At 35.9% G+C, this 16409-nt stretch overlaps 1 protein-coding gene across 1 annotated transcript in view; it reads left to right on the top strand.

The window, feature by feature from the left end:
• PAICS (phosphoribosylaminoimidazole carboxylase and phosphoribosylaminoimidazolesuccinocarboxamide synthase) overlaps nt 1-10844 on the top strand; it is a 38809-nt gene extending 27965 nt beyond the window's left edge. Inside the window, exons 10-16 of the mRNA XM_064486418.1 lie at nt 1170-1348; nt 2718-2897; nt 2997-3110; nt 3973-4056; nt 5030-5210; nt 6436-6594; nt 10528-10844. Of these exons, the coding sequence (XP_064342488.1) occupies nt 1170-1348; nt 2718-2897; nt 2997-3110; nt 3973-4056; nt 5030-5210; nt 6436-6594; nt 10528-10694 (1064 nt within the window). The 3' untranslated portion in view covers nt 10695-10844. The remainder of the gene's footprint in view (nt 1-1169; nt 1349-2717; nt 2898-2996; nt 3111-3972; nt 4057-5029; nt 5211-6435; nt 6595-10527) is intronic.
• Nucleotides 10845-16409: the final 5565 nt, after the last annotated feature.

Genomic DNA, 16409 nt, shown 5'->3' with positions numbered 1-16409 from the left:
GTGTTGTGCAACCATCAATCACCATTCTCAATTTCCAGAACTTTTTCATCCTCCCAAACAGAAACTCTGACCCATTAAACAGTAACTCTTCTGGTAACCTCTGTTCTACTTTCTGGCTCTATGAATTTGTCTATTGTAGGTACCTTGTATAAGTCAAATTACACAATTTTTAACCTTTATTTCACTTAGCATAAGGTTTTCATGGACCATCCATGCTGTAGCCTGTATCAGAATTTCTTTTTTTATGACTGAATAATCATTGTATGTATTTACTACATTTTGTCTATCTACTCTGCTCATCTGTTGTTGGACACTTGGGTTGTTTCCCTCTTTTGGCTATTATGAATGATGCTGCTGTGAACAATGATGTACAAATATCTGTTTGAGTCCCTGCTTTCAATTTTGTATATATACCTAGAAGTGGAATTGCTGGGTCATATGGTTTATGATACATTGTAACTATTATTAGAGAGATTATTATTTTCCAGGACTACCATATAAAATAGCTCCCATCCTAAACATCACAAGGCGGCTCTTTATCTCAGTTTTTCAGTAATATTTTAAGTAAGAAGAGAGAGGAAGGACAAATATTTTCTTTGCTCTTGGCCAAATTGGCCACTGTTCCTGCTGCTACCTATTGAATGCTTTTTTCAAGGATTATTTTCTTTAAATATTCAGAGAAAAGGGCTATCCAAAATTTAGGGCTGTATCTGATTGTGATAAGTAGATTAATATTTTATAAGGCCCATATAATGCTGGACCATAGAATATGAGAATCCTGCAGCCAGGTCTGATTCAGAGGTAATTGGGTGCCACTTAGTTATACGCCTTGTGCAAAGTTATGTGTACATTGGCAGAGGAGGTACTCAGTGTTTTTTCAATGGATGAATGATGGTAAAGACACTGGGATACAGATTTTTTTGGTCCAGTGTATACTTTGCCATGCAACATTGAAATGAAATATTCCTGAATATTTTGATAAGCAGTAGAAAGCCATATTAATAATTTTGTTTTCTTACTTCTACTTTTTTTTTTTTTTTTTTTGGTAGTGCTGTTTAAGGATAATGCATTTGGCTAGGTAGGGTTTCTGTTTTGTTTTAAGGGTGGACTTTTATTATGCCTCGGATCTACCTTTAAAATTTTTTTTTCTTTTTGTCATCAATATGTAGGTATCAAAACTGCTTTCACCAGAATATGTGGGGAGACAGCTTTCATTGCACCTAGGTGTGAAATGATTCCAATTGAATGGGTTTGTAGAAGAATAGCAACTGGTTCTTTTCTCAAAAGAAATCCTGGTGTCAAGGAAGGATATAAGTTCTACCCACCTAAAGTGGAGATGTTTTTCAAGGTAATTATTTGGTAATTATTTTATGCCTCCCTGTCTTACTATAACATAGCAACCAGTTTAGTAAAAAGTCAAAAGATTTAAACATTATTAAAGCTTTTGATAGTGCAATTGTCATTCCAGAAATATATGTCAAAAAAGTTTACTTTCATTAGCAATGATAATTTAGATTTTTAAAAGAAAACGTCTGTGAAAATCTTATCTTTCTTTGAACCAAGATGACTAACAAAATGAACAAATTAAAATTAGCAGTTACTAGGAAGGAAAGTAACGATTCAATAAATTTTAAAATCTGTTGAAGAATTTGAAGTGAAGGCTAATATGAGGGATCTTTTTATATTCTAATACAGGAAACTGTATTAATGTCTCTTATAAGCAAAAACATAGTAAAGTATAATAAAGGAAATAGGAGTCAACAGTTACAAATTTGTATTGATTTTTATTGAAACTGCTTTTATCTGTTCATCTTTGTTTATGATATTAGGCATATTTCTTCTATCTCAGAAGCAATGTCAAATCAAGAATCCATAGATAAACAAGTTTATGCTGTATAGCACAGAGAACTGTATTCAATATCTTGTAGTAACCTATGGTGAAAAAGAATATGAAAACGAATATATGTATGTTCCTATATGACTGAAGCATCATGCTGTACACCAGAAATTGACACATTAACTAACTATACTTCAATTAAAAAAAAAAAGAATCCATAAAAGTGGGTGAGTGTAGCTCAGTGGTAGAGCATGTTCTTAGCTTGCACAGGTCCTGAGTTCAATCCCCAGTACTTTCATTAAAATAAATAAATATGTAAAAAAAAATTTAAGAAGGTCATTTATTTAAAAAAAAAAGAATCCATAAAAGAAAATTTTCACTGGGACAGTACTTAGAATAAAGTAAAAGTTTTTTATTTTCTCACCAATCTCTTTATTTTTCTCTTGAATTGTCAAGTAATGTCCCTGAAGACTTGTAGTCTTGTATAAATACTTATAAAAAATAAGGTCAGGGGATTATGAAAGTTGCATTCTGGAAAGATTTTGGTGGACTAAAATGTGTTTTTGCCTTACCAACTCTATTGACTTTGATTAAGGAAAAATAAAAATTTCAAATTTGTATTTAAATGATGATTTATATAGAGACAGCAAATTCTAATTTATGACCTAGAATAAGTTACCTAAATATTTTAAATTTTAAGGTAGCTATTGAAAGTAGAAAAGTTAAAAAAATGATTTCTTTGAATTAAAGTATATATTTTTTAAAATTAAATTTTTAGAGAAGATGAATATCTCTGAGAAATTCATGCTCAATTCAATTTATCCGTGAAGCTCAAAATTTTTATATTTAGATTAATTGTCCTCCTATACTTTTTTCTCAGGATGATGCCAATAATGATCCACAGTGGTCTGAGGAACAGCTAATCGCTGCAAATTTTTGCTTTGCTGGCCTTGTTATAGGCCAGACTGAAGTGGATATCATGAGTCATGCTACACAGGCTATCTTTGAAATACTGGAGAAGTCCTGGTTGCCCCAGAACTGTACGCTGGTTGATATGAAGGTACAAATAAAATGGAGACTTGAAAGTAAAGATTATAACTGAGAAATGGCTTTAGTAGTATAGTTTTGAAAACCTCTTGTGGTGATGTACTGTTTCTAGATTGAATTTGGTGTTGATATAACCACCAAAGAAATTGTTCTTGCTGATGTTATTGATAATGATTCCTGGAGACTCTGGCCATCAGGAGATCGAAGCCAGCAAAAAGACAAACAGGTAGGTAATGCTTCAGGTTTTTTTTTTTCTTTCTTTCTTTTTTATCCTTTGTAAGATCAGGCTGGGATAGAGGAGAAAGGGAAGACGGGAGGAAAAGAAAAGGCAGTTGTTGTTCCTTATGATATGAACCTGAATTGTTGATTGCTGTGTAATTTTAAACATGTATTTCTCATGTTTCCTGTATCCTGAAAAAAGAGATAGGAATAATACTTTACAAAGCACATTTCTCGCTTATTTTAACAGACTCTTACACAGAGCCAGTATTATCCTTGTTGGGCTAATTGAAAACTAAGGCTCTTGGAGGATAAAAATCTTCATGATTGTATAAGTAAGTGGCAGATCTGGAACCCTATCTCAAGTCGTGCAGATCTTATGAGGTTCCATTTCTGCTCTTTCCTATGGAAAACAAGATTAGGGCAAGACCCTCTCTACTTAATATATGAGAATTGTCAGGGCAGTTAACTGTAGTTGCTAGCGTATAAAGCACTTATCCTTAAATGGAAATGTAACTATACATTACTATCTGAACTCTCTGTTGTCTAATTCAGGAAATTAATACATTTTCTGACTCAGGTACATTTACAGATAGATCTTTTGCTAGGCCACCTCTTCATAATTTATACCTAAAACTCAAAAACGAAATTAACTTCAGATAGCAAAAATATTACTAACAGAATACCCAATATCTTTTTTAGTCAGAAACTGACTGAGGTCTGGGAATTGGATGAGAGGTAGTGAGTCTCTATAGCAGTGGCTCATATCAGTCATCTCTGCTTATTAGACCTGGTTGGTTTTTTTTTTTTGGTGGGGCTGGAGAAGTCATGCACATGAAGTATTCTAAACTTTCTATTTTATTTTCTAGTCATATCGTGACCTCAAGGAAGTAACTCCTGAAGGGCTGCAGATGGTAAAGAAAAATTTTGAGTGGGTTGCAGAAAGAGTAGAGGTAAACCTTGTAATAAATCCATATTGTATTGTGTTTTTCTCTAAGAAAATCTTGCTTCAAAAAGAGAAGAAGTGAGATGGTGCTGTGCTTTTCTTTTTTCCAATAACTTTAAAGGAGCACCTTTAAGAAATGTACCAGCTGAACTAGTCTCACTGGCATCCTGGAACCCTCTTGTGAAATGGGCCAGGCCACTTCTCCTAAGTTCTTTTAGGGAAACCTGGAATCCTTTTCTCCTTACCCCTTGCAGGAGAAGCCTTACATTTCCTACCTACCTGTCCGCTGCTACTCAGAGTTCCATTAGCAGAGTTCAGAATTGGAACTCCATGCAACATTAAAATGTCAGTTTAAAATTTATGGTATTATTATTATTACTATAATCTCATGGAAACTGAATGGGGTTTGTGGTTATCCAAGGTAGTAACTACTTTTTAGGACATCATTTCCATGGGAACATGCCTTTTGAATTCCAAGCAACTAGCTTACAAAGATTTATAACATGACCTTTATTTTGGCTGATTATGCCTTAAAACTTCTGTTAAACAGAATGTACTAAAAATCTTAGATAAAATATATTATAACTTCCTGAACACTAATTAAAAGTTTTGAGTGTTTATCATTGCTTTTTATTAATAGTAAACATATTTTCTGTTAATAGTAAATATAATTTAGTAAACATACTTTTTGTTAATAGTAAACATAATTTATCTGATTTAAAATCTTACTCTTTAGGGGTCTTAATTATGAAGACCACTTTCCTTTATATATGGAGGTTATTTTGAAAAATAAAACCTATCATTTTATTCTGCTTGTCTCTTTCTTAAATTTGGTCTTAATAGAAAGAAAATACTCTGTCAAGTTATAATTTTACTATAAATTATAACTCTGTAAACGGACTATTTTTATGGTACTTATTCCTGTATTTATCCAAATTTGTCCTTACCATCTTTTGCATATTCATGTTTTTCTCTTCCAGTTGCTTCTGAAACCAGAAAGTCAGTGCAGAGTTGTAGTATTGATGGGCTCAACTTCTGATCTCAGTCACTGTGAAAAAATTAAGAAGGCTTGTGGAAGTTTTGGCATTCCATGTGAACTTAGGGTAACATCTGCCCATAAAGGACCAGATGAAACTCTGAGGATTAAAGCTCAGTATGAAGGTGAATGTCGAATAACTAGAGCATTTCAGGAAGTTCTCCTGATTTTGCCTCCAAATTATATATTTAGACTAATAATGCTGAAAAATAGCTTTGCCCCATTTCCAAGGGAAAAAAATGTGATATTCTAGACTTTCCTGATATTTGCCTACAAAAACTTTAAGGTGCTGTTGGAGCTTATAAAAGAGTTAGAATTAGTCTTTACCTAGTAAGAAGCCCGTCAAGCATTGTTTCAAATACTCTTCAACAGAAAATGGGCCCCACGTCAGTTACAGGAGACCTGAGGTTGAAGCAGCAGATCCTCTGAAGTACCTTGAATGGCTGTCCTTTTCTGGGAGGCAGTCAAACATGAAATTAAGGAATAATTGCAGAATTTAATTCATAAAAGAAGTGGCTTGATGGGATAGCATAGATCGAAAATAATGGAGCCCTGGAGACACAACCAAGTTTCTCCACTGGAAAAAAATGTTGGTTGAGTATTCCTTCTTAAGATAGTTACTATAGGAGTATAATTATTGAGTTTGGGTTTGTTTTGTTTTGTTGGCTGACACAGGGCAGGGGTGGGTGGGTGGGTCTCAGATCCCTGTGATAAGCTAGTAAAAGCCAGAACTATTTCTACAGAAAAATACAGATACATAAAATTTTGGATTCTCAGTTAGGAATCTCTGCTGTAGGAAACAAATAATTTATGAAAGAATGAAATGTTTATGAGATGTTAAAAATATATATATATATATATATAAAAGGGCCTTAAATATTTGAGTACTATATTATTGAATTCATTTCTTCAATTCTTGTTTCAAGAAGTGTCCCCAAACCTCTAGTCTCTATTAACTTGTCTCCCATACCCTGTAGGTTGAAGGACACGAGGACAGATGCTGGTTCAGGTGGTGTCATTCTTTGCTTCAGTGAGCGTAAGCAGCAGCAGTGAAGGGGCCTTTGAGCCATTTCCTCACTAGCACTTTGGTACCCTCTTTATAGTATAGATCTCAAAAAATGGCCAAACCTATTCTTGCTACTTCATTACTTGATATACATACAGTAAGTGGCAGAATGAACCTTGTATTTTGAATGTATATCTAACAATATTATCTTAATATAGTGCTTTTCTACAGACTGCTATTAAAGGAAGTCAAGGAGTTACTGCATATGGGTACCCCCCTTTTTTAACCTGTCTTTAAATCTCTTTTGAATGTTTAGCCTAATAATAAACCTGTAATTTCCCTAGGGGATGGCATTCCTACTGTATTTGTGGCAGTGGCAGGCAGAAGCAATGGTTTAGGACCAGTGATGTCTGGTAACACTGCATATCCAGTTATCAGCTGTCCTCCCCTCACTGCAGACTGGGGAGCTCAAGATGTGTGGTCTTCTCTTCGATTACCCAGTGGTAAGATACACTGACTTTCTAAAAATTATTAAAAAGTTTCAAAGAAGCACAATAGTAGAGAGAATATAACAATGAAATCTCATGTACCCATTACCCAGCTTCAGCAGTTAACATCTTGTTGCATCTGTAGCCCTCTCCTGCTGGATTATTTTAGAAGCCTAACACACTGTCCATTGTGCAACAGAGCCAGTTCCCTGCTGGATTATTTTAAAGCAGATCTGAGACAGTATAGCATTTTATACTTAGATATTTAAGTATGCTTTTCTAAGTGATACTTTATAGTTTTAAAATCATAATCAGGATACTGTAAGAAAAATTAATGGTAATTTCTTAAAATCACTTAATTCCAGTTAGGGTTCAAATTTTTCCAGTCATCTCATTTGTTTTTACAGTTGGCTTGTTCAAATTAAGATCCAACACAGTCCCTACCCTGCATTTAATTGATACATCTCTTAAGTCTCTTTTAATCCCCCTCCTTTTTTTCCTTTCATTTGTCCTATAGAATCTTCCACATTTTGGATTTAGTTGGTTATATTCCTGGGTGTTGTTTACTATGCTCATCCATCCCCTATATGTTCTGTAAACTACTGGTAAGATCTGTAGTTATTTCAAGTTCAGATTTCTTTTTTTCAACCCAAGAATACATCATTCATTATATTGAGGTTTTTTTTTAAGTAAATGTGGTATTACTTTTGTAGAGGAAATGAAATTTTTAAAAAATTAGGGGTTAGAATAATTAAAACACAAGGAAGTTTCATCAGTTGGCTGCCTGAGCAGAGTCTCATAAAATAACAATATTGTGGTATGCTCATCATAGTCCAAGATAATGATCTGATCTACAAGTCCTAAGAGTCATGACTGTTTTACTTTAGTAAAAGTTGATTTGCTTATTACTTAAACCTCCAACTTCTCTCTCAGTCGTGTAAGTGTAAATCTGCTCATGTGTGGAGTATGTTATGTACCTGTGCCCCCTGACCTGTTCCCATATGGACTGGCTTCTCTCCAGGCCTGCTGCACTGCTCTCAGTCAGCATCATGGATGTTCATTTTGCCTTTCTCTAGTATTGGATCTCTTGTGTCCTAGGTCCCATGTCTTCGCCTTCCTTGGCTTACTTTTTGTTGGAAAGCATTCTTAGTGAACTCCCTGAGGAAAGGGTATAGAAGATAAACTTCCTGAGACCTCGTATATCTAAAATGTTTGTATCGTAGCTCACACTGATTTGATAATTTAGGAATCGAATTCAAGGTTGAAAATTATTTTGTCAGAATTTTGAGGGCTTACTCCACTGTCTTCTAGCTTCCAGAGTTATTGAAAACTCCAGTCCCCTTCCACTATAGGTGATTCTGGGTTGTTTTATGCATTGTGTTTCTTTCTGGAAGCTTTTAGGATCTTTTCAATCCATTGTCCTTAAATCTCACAAAGATGTGTCTTGGTAAGTCCGTTTTCATCCTGGCATTTTAGTTGGCTCTTTTAATCTGGAACATCAATTCTTTAGTCCTGGGAAATTTTCTTGAATTCCTTAATAATTTCCTTCCCCCTCCATTTTCTTTCTTCTCTCATTTTTGAATTTATTTTTCACATTTGAACTTCCTTCATTTCTATTTTGTTTTCTTATTCCTGTTGCTATACCTCCTGGAATATTTCCTCAGCTTTACATTCCAACCCTTCCATTGAGTTTTCATTGGGTACAGTATTTTTAATTTCTTACTCATCCCTCCCAGACATCCTTTTCTTGTTTAATCTTTGCAATAACCTCTCAGTAATCTGAGGTTATTATTATTTCTTTCATATTGGTTCCTTTCCTTAGCTGTTTGCTGAGCCTTGGCTGTTTGCTCTTAAAGAATGGGCATAGTAAAAACCAACTGGAAGCTCTACAAGTGGGTGGGGCTTGTCACAAGTGGCCTCGACTGTTGGGTGATCTTGTAGGGTTGTTCTTTGAATAACTCCCCACATCAGTGTCTTCAGTCTTTTCTCATGTATTGGCCAGAACTACCCAGAGAACCTTTCTAGTCTCAGTCTCTGCCTGGGGAAGTGAACTTGGCTGCCAGCATTCTGGAAGCTGGCGATCTTAACAAATGTGTGCAAACTTAATCCCATGTTTTCACTGTAGCACTCCTTGCCTCAATTGTGCCTGGTTGGCACAGAAGTCTGGACTAAAGTGTTTTGCCTCCAGAAAAATTTAAAACTGCCATGGTGCAGAATGGGCCACTGCTAAGGTACATAGAGTAGGGAAGGGGATCTGATGGCCTTACTGTTCAACTTCTACTCAGTCTTCTTTTTAGCCCCATTTTCACCCTCACTCTTCCCCTCAAAAGTATCTGGTATCACCAATTCCTCAACCTTTGAGTGAGTTCTCTAATGTCAGGTAGCTTTTCATCTTCCCTGCTTCTAGTTTAGGTTTAAATTTTCTTGGTTTGCTAAGTTAGTTACTACTCGATTTGCCACGTCATTGCTGTTATCTCTTGTTCGTGTGTTTGTCTATTTCCTTTATTCCCTTTACTGTTGTTTTTATAGGTTTCAGAGAAACATCTTTTGACTAATCCATCTTTAACTAGATAGATCTGATTATATCAGCTTCAGCAAGTTAAAAATCATAACTATAAATGAAGCTATACCCAAATTTATGCCAGACGAATGGCATAGGTATTATTATCCATGGAGCTTAGAGAAAGGAATGTGGTGAGCAAAAATTTGGCAGTTTTTACCTAGTAATATCCAAGGGGAGACAGAATCTAGAAGATTTGTACATTCTGGTCAGTAGAATTGGGGATAATCTTTTGAGGAACAGTTTTACAGTGGCTATATAAAATCCTAAAAACTTTCTCGTATGGCATGCTCCCCAGATAACTTCATTTTTTTTCTAATTAAGCTTTCTTAATATCAGAAAGGGAGTCCTGGGCAGCAGGCACAGGTATTTCAGTTGCTAGAGTGGAACACTCTACCCAGTATACTACTGATGGTTGACATTCACTGAGTACTTACTCTGTGTGCCAGGCACTGTGCCTCGCACTTACTCTGTTTATACAGTAACTCACTGAATCCTCACAAAAGGTAGCTACTAGTTATCACTCCCATGTTACAGATAGGGATACTAAAATTAAGTAATTTGGCTGATGTTAGTTACATAGTAAGTGGTACAGCTATATGTAAATTGATTTATTAATACAAATTAAATAAACCTTGTGATTTCTGCTTTAGTCCGTTCTTACTGGGGATAGTAAGAGTCAGAAAGCCTGATGAATTCCAAGAGTTTGGGGAAAATATAGCTTTTGGAATTCTAAGCTAGCTAGTCCTTGACTCTAGGGACAAAGACATAATGGTACCACCTCAAGAAGCTCTGCCTGAGCAAACCCGTGGTGCCCAAGAAGTTACTTTCTTTTTTTTTAGATCTTATTACTGAATTATTATTATTGAATTTATTTATAACCTGATTCTTAGAATTATTTTATGGATTTGACTTTTTCACTGCTTAAAAATGTTAGAATACTTCAAGTGCAGAGACAAAAGGAATAACTAGAAAATTACCAGAATAATTAACGTACCTCAGGTTTGTCTAAGAACAGATGCTTCGCTTCTACCCACTTACCTCGTTCTTTGTTTTATTTCTGTTGCCTTTCATCAGATATTTAAAGGGATAGTCCATGTGAAAAGAACTTTGAAAAAAGTAAATTTCCTTGCAAGTGGATTCAGTGAGGAGAGTGATAGTTAATGTATATAAAATATCTGTTCCCGGTGGATAAATATTACTTATCCTCTTATAATTACTTTATCACTCTAATAGTAAAGATGGAAATTCCTTCCACAGATCCTACTTTAGACAAGGATAATATAGTAGCTTTTATTGTTTGTAGCTAGCAGGGCTTCCAAGAGTATAAAATAGTTTGTTAAGTGGTATTTCGTCAATTTTCTGTCTTTTCTTTTCTGAACCAATAGGTCTTGGCTGTTCAACCATACTTTCTCCAGAAGGATCAGCTCAGTTTGCTGCTCAGATATTTGGATTAAACAACCATTTGGTATGGGCCAAGCTGCGAGCAAGTGTATTGAACACATGGATTTCCTTGAAGCAGGCTGACAAGAAAATCAGAAAGGGCAATTTATAAGAAACAACATCATCACATTTTTTAAGAAGAAAAACTGTAAATCTCTGGTTTAGCTGCAGAAAAAAAAATCAAGACAAAACATTTAAAATCAATCAGAGAAAACAAAATTTATAAGTGAATAAATGCTTCAAGATTCATCAGTTAGTGAAATATGTGTGTACTGATATTTCTTTATCAGTAGTGAAATTACTATAAGTACATTTTAAAATTAATCTTTTACTATATGATCATTATTAGGTAGGCAGTATAATTATATTTCTTAAATGCTAATAACATCTTATAGAGCTCTAAAGTTACTACTGGACTTCCTACATCTCAATCCATAAGTTTTAGAAAGTTAAAATGGTAGTATCTTAGAGAGGGTAGTTAACAGCAACGTAGTCCTCTTTTATATTATGATCTTTACAAAATTCTAAAGGCACAGTTTATTTTCAGTCAGTATATCAGAAAATGATGTATTTATCTCTAGCTATAGATAATGATGATGGTTTTGATTTTACGTTTTTAAGAGAAGCTGAGATTGATGGTAGGGGTAGGAAAGGCATGAAACAAGATGAAGGGCAATGTGGAAGCCATGGAGAGACTTTTGGGAACTTCTCTGTTGGGTGTCAGGGCAATTTCCAATGGGAAAAAAAGTACAGTCCCCTTTGCCATTCCAAATGAAAGATTTTGTGGATCTGTAGGTCAAAATTCTTTTAATTCTGATTATACATATTTTAGCCAGACTAACAATTCCCAGCCTACCATCATTTTCAGAAACTGGAATCTTCCATTAATAACCGTAACTAGTTTGTTTCTTGTAATAGTATTAAGTCTGGGAGTATACCCAATAAAATTCACTTCTATAGGAGCAGTTGTTACTGAGAGGTACACAGTTCATCATCAGTCTGTAAACCATATTTGGAAATCATTGTTATATTATGCAGCCTTGAAGGTTTTATAGATCATTAAACTTTAGTCAGAGTGCCCATGAGTCCGTTAATCTTAAGTGTAAAATTTTATGTATATGTTCAATTTTATGAAAAGGGGACAGTTTTTACCAAAAGATCTGTGTCCTCAAAAATGTTAAGAATCTGCTGCAGATGAAATCTTGATAAGACTTGCCACTGGCCTGCACTTGTCTACGCCTTTTCACCTCCCTCTCAACTGCTAACAAGCGAGCATCTCATCACTTCTTCCACCTGATTTCTGTGGGGTATGACTGATGTAGCTATTCGTTTTTGGGGCTAGACCCCAAGCTGTTCCAGCCTCGATCGCTTCTCATATAGTACTCTTTCCCCTTAAATATTGACGTTTCCTAATATTCAGTTCATTGTTTACAAATAGTGGTAGAGTAATCTTAATTCTTTTAGCTAAAACTAGCATAGTGACTCCCAGCTTTTGTCTGTAGACTTGTTTTTTCAAGTGTCCATTTCCCTGTAAATGCTCCAAACTTAGTTCATCTTCCACCAAGCCTAAAGCCGGCTACACTCACTGTACCAAGTACGAAGCTTGCTTTTTATCCTTGATGTTTTTCTCTGACTTTTCATCTCTAACTCAACACCAGGTCTTGAATTTACTGTTTACCCATCCTCTACAAAAACCTCAAGCAAGGGTCAAATTCTATTCTATCAGCCTGATCTAGAAAGTCTTCATTCTCAACCCAACCTTTCTGAAGTTGACTGTCCAAGGACTTACAACATCGACTCTTAAATAAATCTCTTTTGCAACACAGACTCCTTTGAACGTATGAATGCCATTGACCCTCTCCCTAGAAAATTACACATAAAACTTACCAATACATTCCATTGGTTCTTGGGTTCCCTTGAAACTTATGCATTGTAGGTTAAGAATCGCTAATGTAACCTATCAAGGGAACTTGGTTGCCCCATAACTTTCAGACTGTCACATATCTGTACCTTTAATTCTTAGAATTTCCTCGTTTCTGTCTTTAATACCTTTGTTAATTACTAGAGCTTCATCTTTTACTGTTTCCATGAAACCTTCCCTAATAAACCTTCCTCTAGCTACAATGGCTACAAGGACTTTGTCTGAATTGTGAGCTCCCAAAGAGGAGAAAATATAATTCTACACTTTATTTCCCTTACATTGCTTATGCTCTGATGTCCTATGCTTAACTGTCTGCCAGAAGTGGGGGAATTATAAAAATCATGTACTGTTTAATTTTCTATCTTAATTTTAGATTAGAAGAACAGTTAAAAAGATTTGATTTTAACATTTCTGAACTTCGGTTTCATGGCCTCTGAATAGTCAATGGCTGACATTTCAGCTCTTCTATTCCTACCTAGCAAAAGATCCACCTATTTCTGTGCAGTACATAAAAATTTCAAACGTTGATTTAGAATGGTGGATAGGACTGACTTTTATCAATGATCATTATTTCACTATTAGTTTCTTAATATTGAGTGCATATATCCTCAGTAGTACAGTTCATCAGTGCTAAAGTAAATACTTGTTTAAAAATATTTTGACTATGTTACAAAAAGTAACTTAAACCTGTCTTTGGAAGTTTATACTTTCTATGGGCTTGTAGTTAAAAAGAGGAGAAAAAATTGTGTCCAAATAATGTGGTTCTTAAACTTCATATCTTAAAGCCACATTCAGAATTGCTGTTAACTTTAATGCCTTCTGAAATTTAAACAATGCAGCCAAATAAAAGATAAAGATAAGCTCTATGTGAAGCTTTATTCTTTCATCCCTATGTGAAATACGTTTTACCTGATTTTATTCTAGGCTCTAGGAAAGCAACACTGAACAAAGACAGGGCCCTCACCCTTCCAAAATGTACCTTTGATTGGAGATGACAAACCATAAAAGATAAACTGGATAGATTGAGGGAAGTCTAAGTGCATGTGAATAATAACCGAGGTGAGAGGAAAGTGATGGGGTTAGGGGATGGTTTTTGAGGAGAGCAGGCAATGATGTGAAAGAGCAAGCCATGAAAAGATACAGGGAAGTAGTTTTCCAGACTAAGGGAACAAAGTAAAACAGCTTTGCCTTTTTGAGGACCTGGAAACATGCCAGTATTGCTGGAGCTCTGAGCAAGGGTACGAGTGGAAGGAGATGCTGAGGTAAGCAATGGCTGATCACTTAGGGCCTGTGGACCACACTGAAGTGTGACAGAAAAACAGCTGGGAAGCTTGAGCAGGGGAATGACATGATGTATTCAACATATTTTATAGTATTCTCTGGCTATTGTATGGACTAGAAGAGAAGCAAAGAGATTGGTTAAGAGGCCACTGTAGCCCAGTTGAGAGATGTGATCTTCACCAAGTTATTTAAAGAATTTTTGTGCCTCAATTTCCTCATGTGTAAAGTGGGACTAATATTACCTACCTCATGGTGGTTGTGAGAATTTTATGAGACAGCGTATAGAAAGCATATCCCAGCATGTGACTACATTATATAAAAATCCATTTGGCAGACTGTACAGTATACAATGAGTAGAATGAATTCCATGAAAACTTCCTTGAATTTGATAATCCCTTCAGCTGATTTAATTTCTGAAAACAGCAAAGGTAAAACGGGCAGAGAGTCAGCATAACGTGACTTAAATAAAGCATTATGCACCACGGAACATCCACAGTCTCCCTGCCCTCTTCAGCACAGCAGTCCTCAGAAAGACAATGGAAACACTTTTTTTTTTCCTTAAAGGGGCACTGGGGCATGCCAAGCACATGCCCTGCCACCGAGCTATAACCTTCACCCTCGAAACGCTTGCTTTTGATGGCTGTTTTTTGCCTTTAACTTCCCGCAACCTCAAACACTTGGGGTGGTGGTGTTAACCTAGCATTGTGGTACAGTGAAAATAGCAGTAGAATGGAAATTAAACGATTCCCTTGGGCACATTTTGAGCTTCAGTTCCCATTTATTAAGTGGGACTAAATTATTTCTTCTGCCTGCCTCACAGAGTGGTTAAAATGGTAAGATATTGTATATGGGAGCTTCTCAGAAATGATAAATAGCTAAATCCATTATGGTACATTTTTGAGTACCTACTGTGTGCAAGGCCCTAGGGATGCAACAATGAACAAGGTCCCATTTCTGCCCTCAGTTTTGGAGTCTTCTGGGGCAGACAATTTCAAACTACTACATTATCTTCATATGGAATAAAGGATAGGGTATTCTGAGTACAACAGGAGGGGGAGATCTAAAGAACAAGTGTATGCTGTGAGTGAAAAGGGGGGACTCCAACCCCTGCGCTCTATTCTCAATCCCTCTTACCTTTCCTTAATTTTCTTCACAGAATTTATTACCACCAAACAGTATGTATTTGTTTATTGCCTCTCTCTCTCAGCTAAAAACGAAATTCCATGAGTACACTGGGTTGTCTTTATGTTGGTAATTGTAAACCTAGCAACTAGTATAATGTCTGACACTGGTACTTATAAGGAACTCAAATATTTGTTGAATGAATATGTGTGCAAATTCCCATAGATATGGCAACATGGAACCACACATAACTAAATCTTAGAGACATATCACAAGCAAGGGGAGGAGGGAGTAACAAAAGACCTATGTGGGTTAGGGAGGCGGCAAGCAGAAGCCAGATCACAAAACATGTTAGATTTTGTTGTTTGGATTTTAGCCTGAAGGTAGAAAAGTAACATCAAGTATATACTTAAAAACATTCACTCTGGTTTGGAAGACCCCTGTTTCAGAAATGGTAGATTAAAGCCGTACATTTTAATTTATATCCTGTTTGCCACAAAACACCATTAAAAATGACATAAGAAACAGAAACATAGGAATCCACAGGAGAAGAATTCTGAGGAAATTTCTAGAAGCTACAAAGTATATGGGATCAGACTGATAATGGAAACCAAAATTGTGAATCCTTACATAACATCAATGTTCTGAAATTTTAGAAAAGCACTACTAAGGCAGTGGTTCTCAATAACCTTTGTGTGTGTTGTGGTTGGGGTGGGGAGTTGGCATAAACACTTGATGAGAATCTGATGGAAGCTACAAAACCTTTCCTCAGAAAAATTCCCATAGTTTTGGGTATACCAAATTTCATCCAGAACTCCCTTAACCCTCTCTGAAATCCAGGTATGATTGGCTTGAAATATGTGACAGTTCCACAGCAAGTAAAAGTCCACAGTTCTTCTCATGATGTTTACTAATGCACAGAGATTATATCCTCCCGAGCTAGAGTTCACTCAACCATTAGTGCTGTTTTGGCACTGTACGTATTAACCAGACGTGAAATGTGCCAGGCACCATACGATATAACCATGAGCTGGACATAGTTACTGCCCTCAAAGAACTTACAGATTAGGGGAGAAATAAGCAAAAACTCATTCAGTTAAAAAGTTGAGTACCAACCATTTGCCAGGCAGTGTGCTAGATCCTAGAGATACTGGGGTGATACAAGGCAAATACAGTCCTTGGCCTCATGGAAATTACAGTCCATGTGGAGAGAGATAGGCCCTAATTAAGAGTAGTACTCAGAAGTAGAGAGTGTAATGGGGAACCTTGCGTAGTAGGCAAAGTCGAAGAAGTAACTTTTAACCTGGAACCAGGATACAGAAATATTTAAAGGATTAAAGGGAGTTAGCTAGGTTGCTGAGAAACAGGAAGGGGGAAGTGGCAGGAGTTGGTAGGATTGTGAAAAGAAATGAGTCTGCAGAGTAGGCGTTCAATAAAATGTCCTGTCATTCTCATCAAGAGTTCTGACATTCAAACATATTTTGGTGTTTAAGATCTTACAAA

This window comes from Camelus dromedarius, chromosome 1, assembly GCF_036321535.1.
Source record: "Camelus dromedarius isolate mCamDro1 chromosome 1, mCamDro1.pat, whole genome shotgun sequence".
Taxonomy (NCBI): domain Eukaryota; kingdom Metazoa; phylum Chordata; class Mammalia; order Artiodactyla; family Camelidae; genus Camelus; species Camelus dromedarius.
Note: the sequence above shows the minus strand (reverse complement) of the source record. Positions and strands in the feature narration are given on the sequence as shown.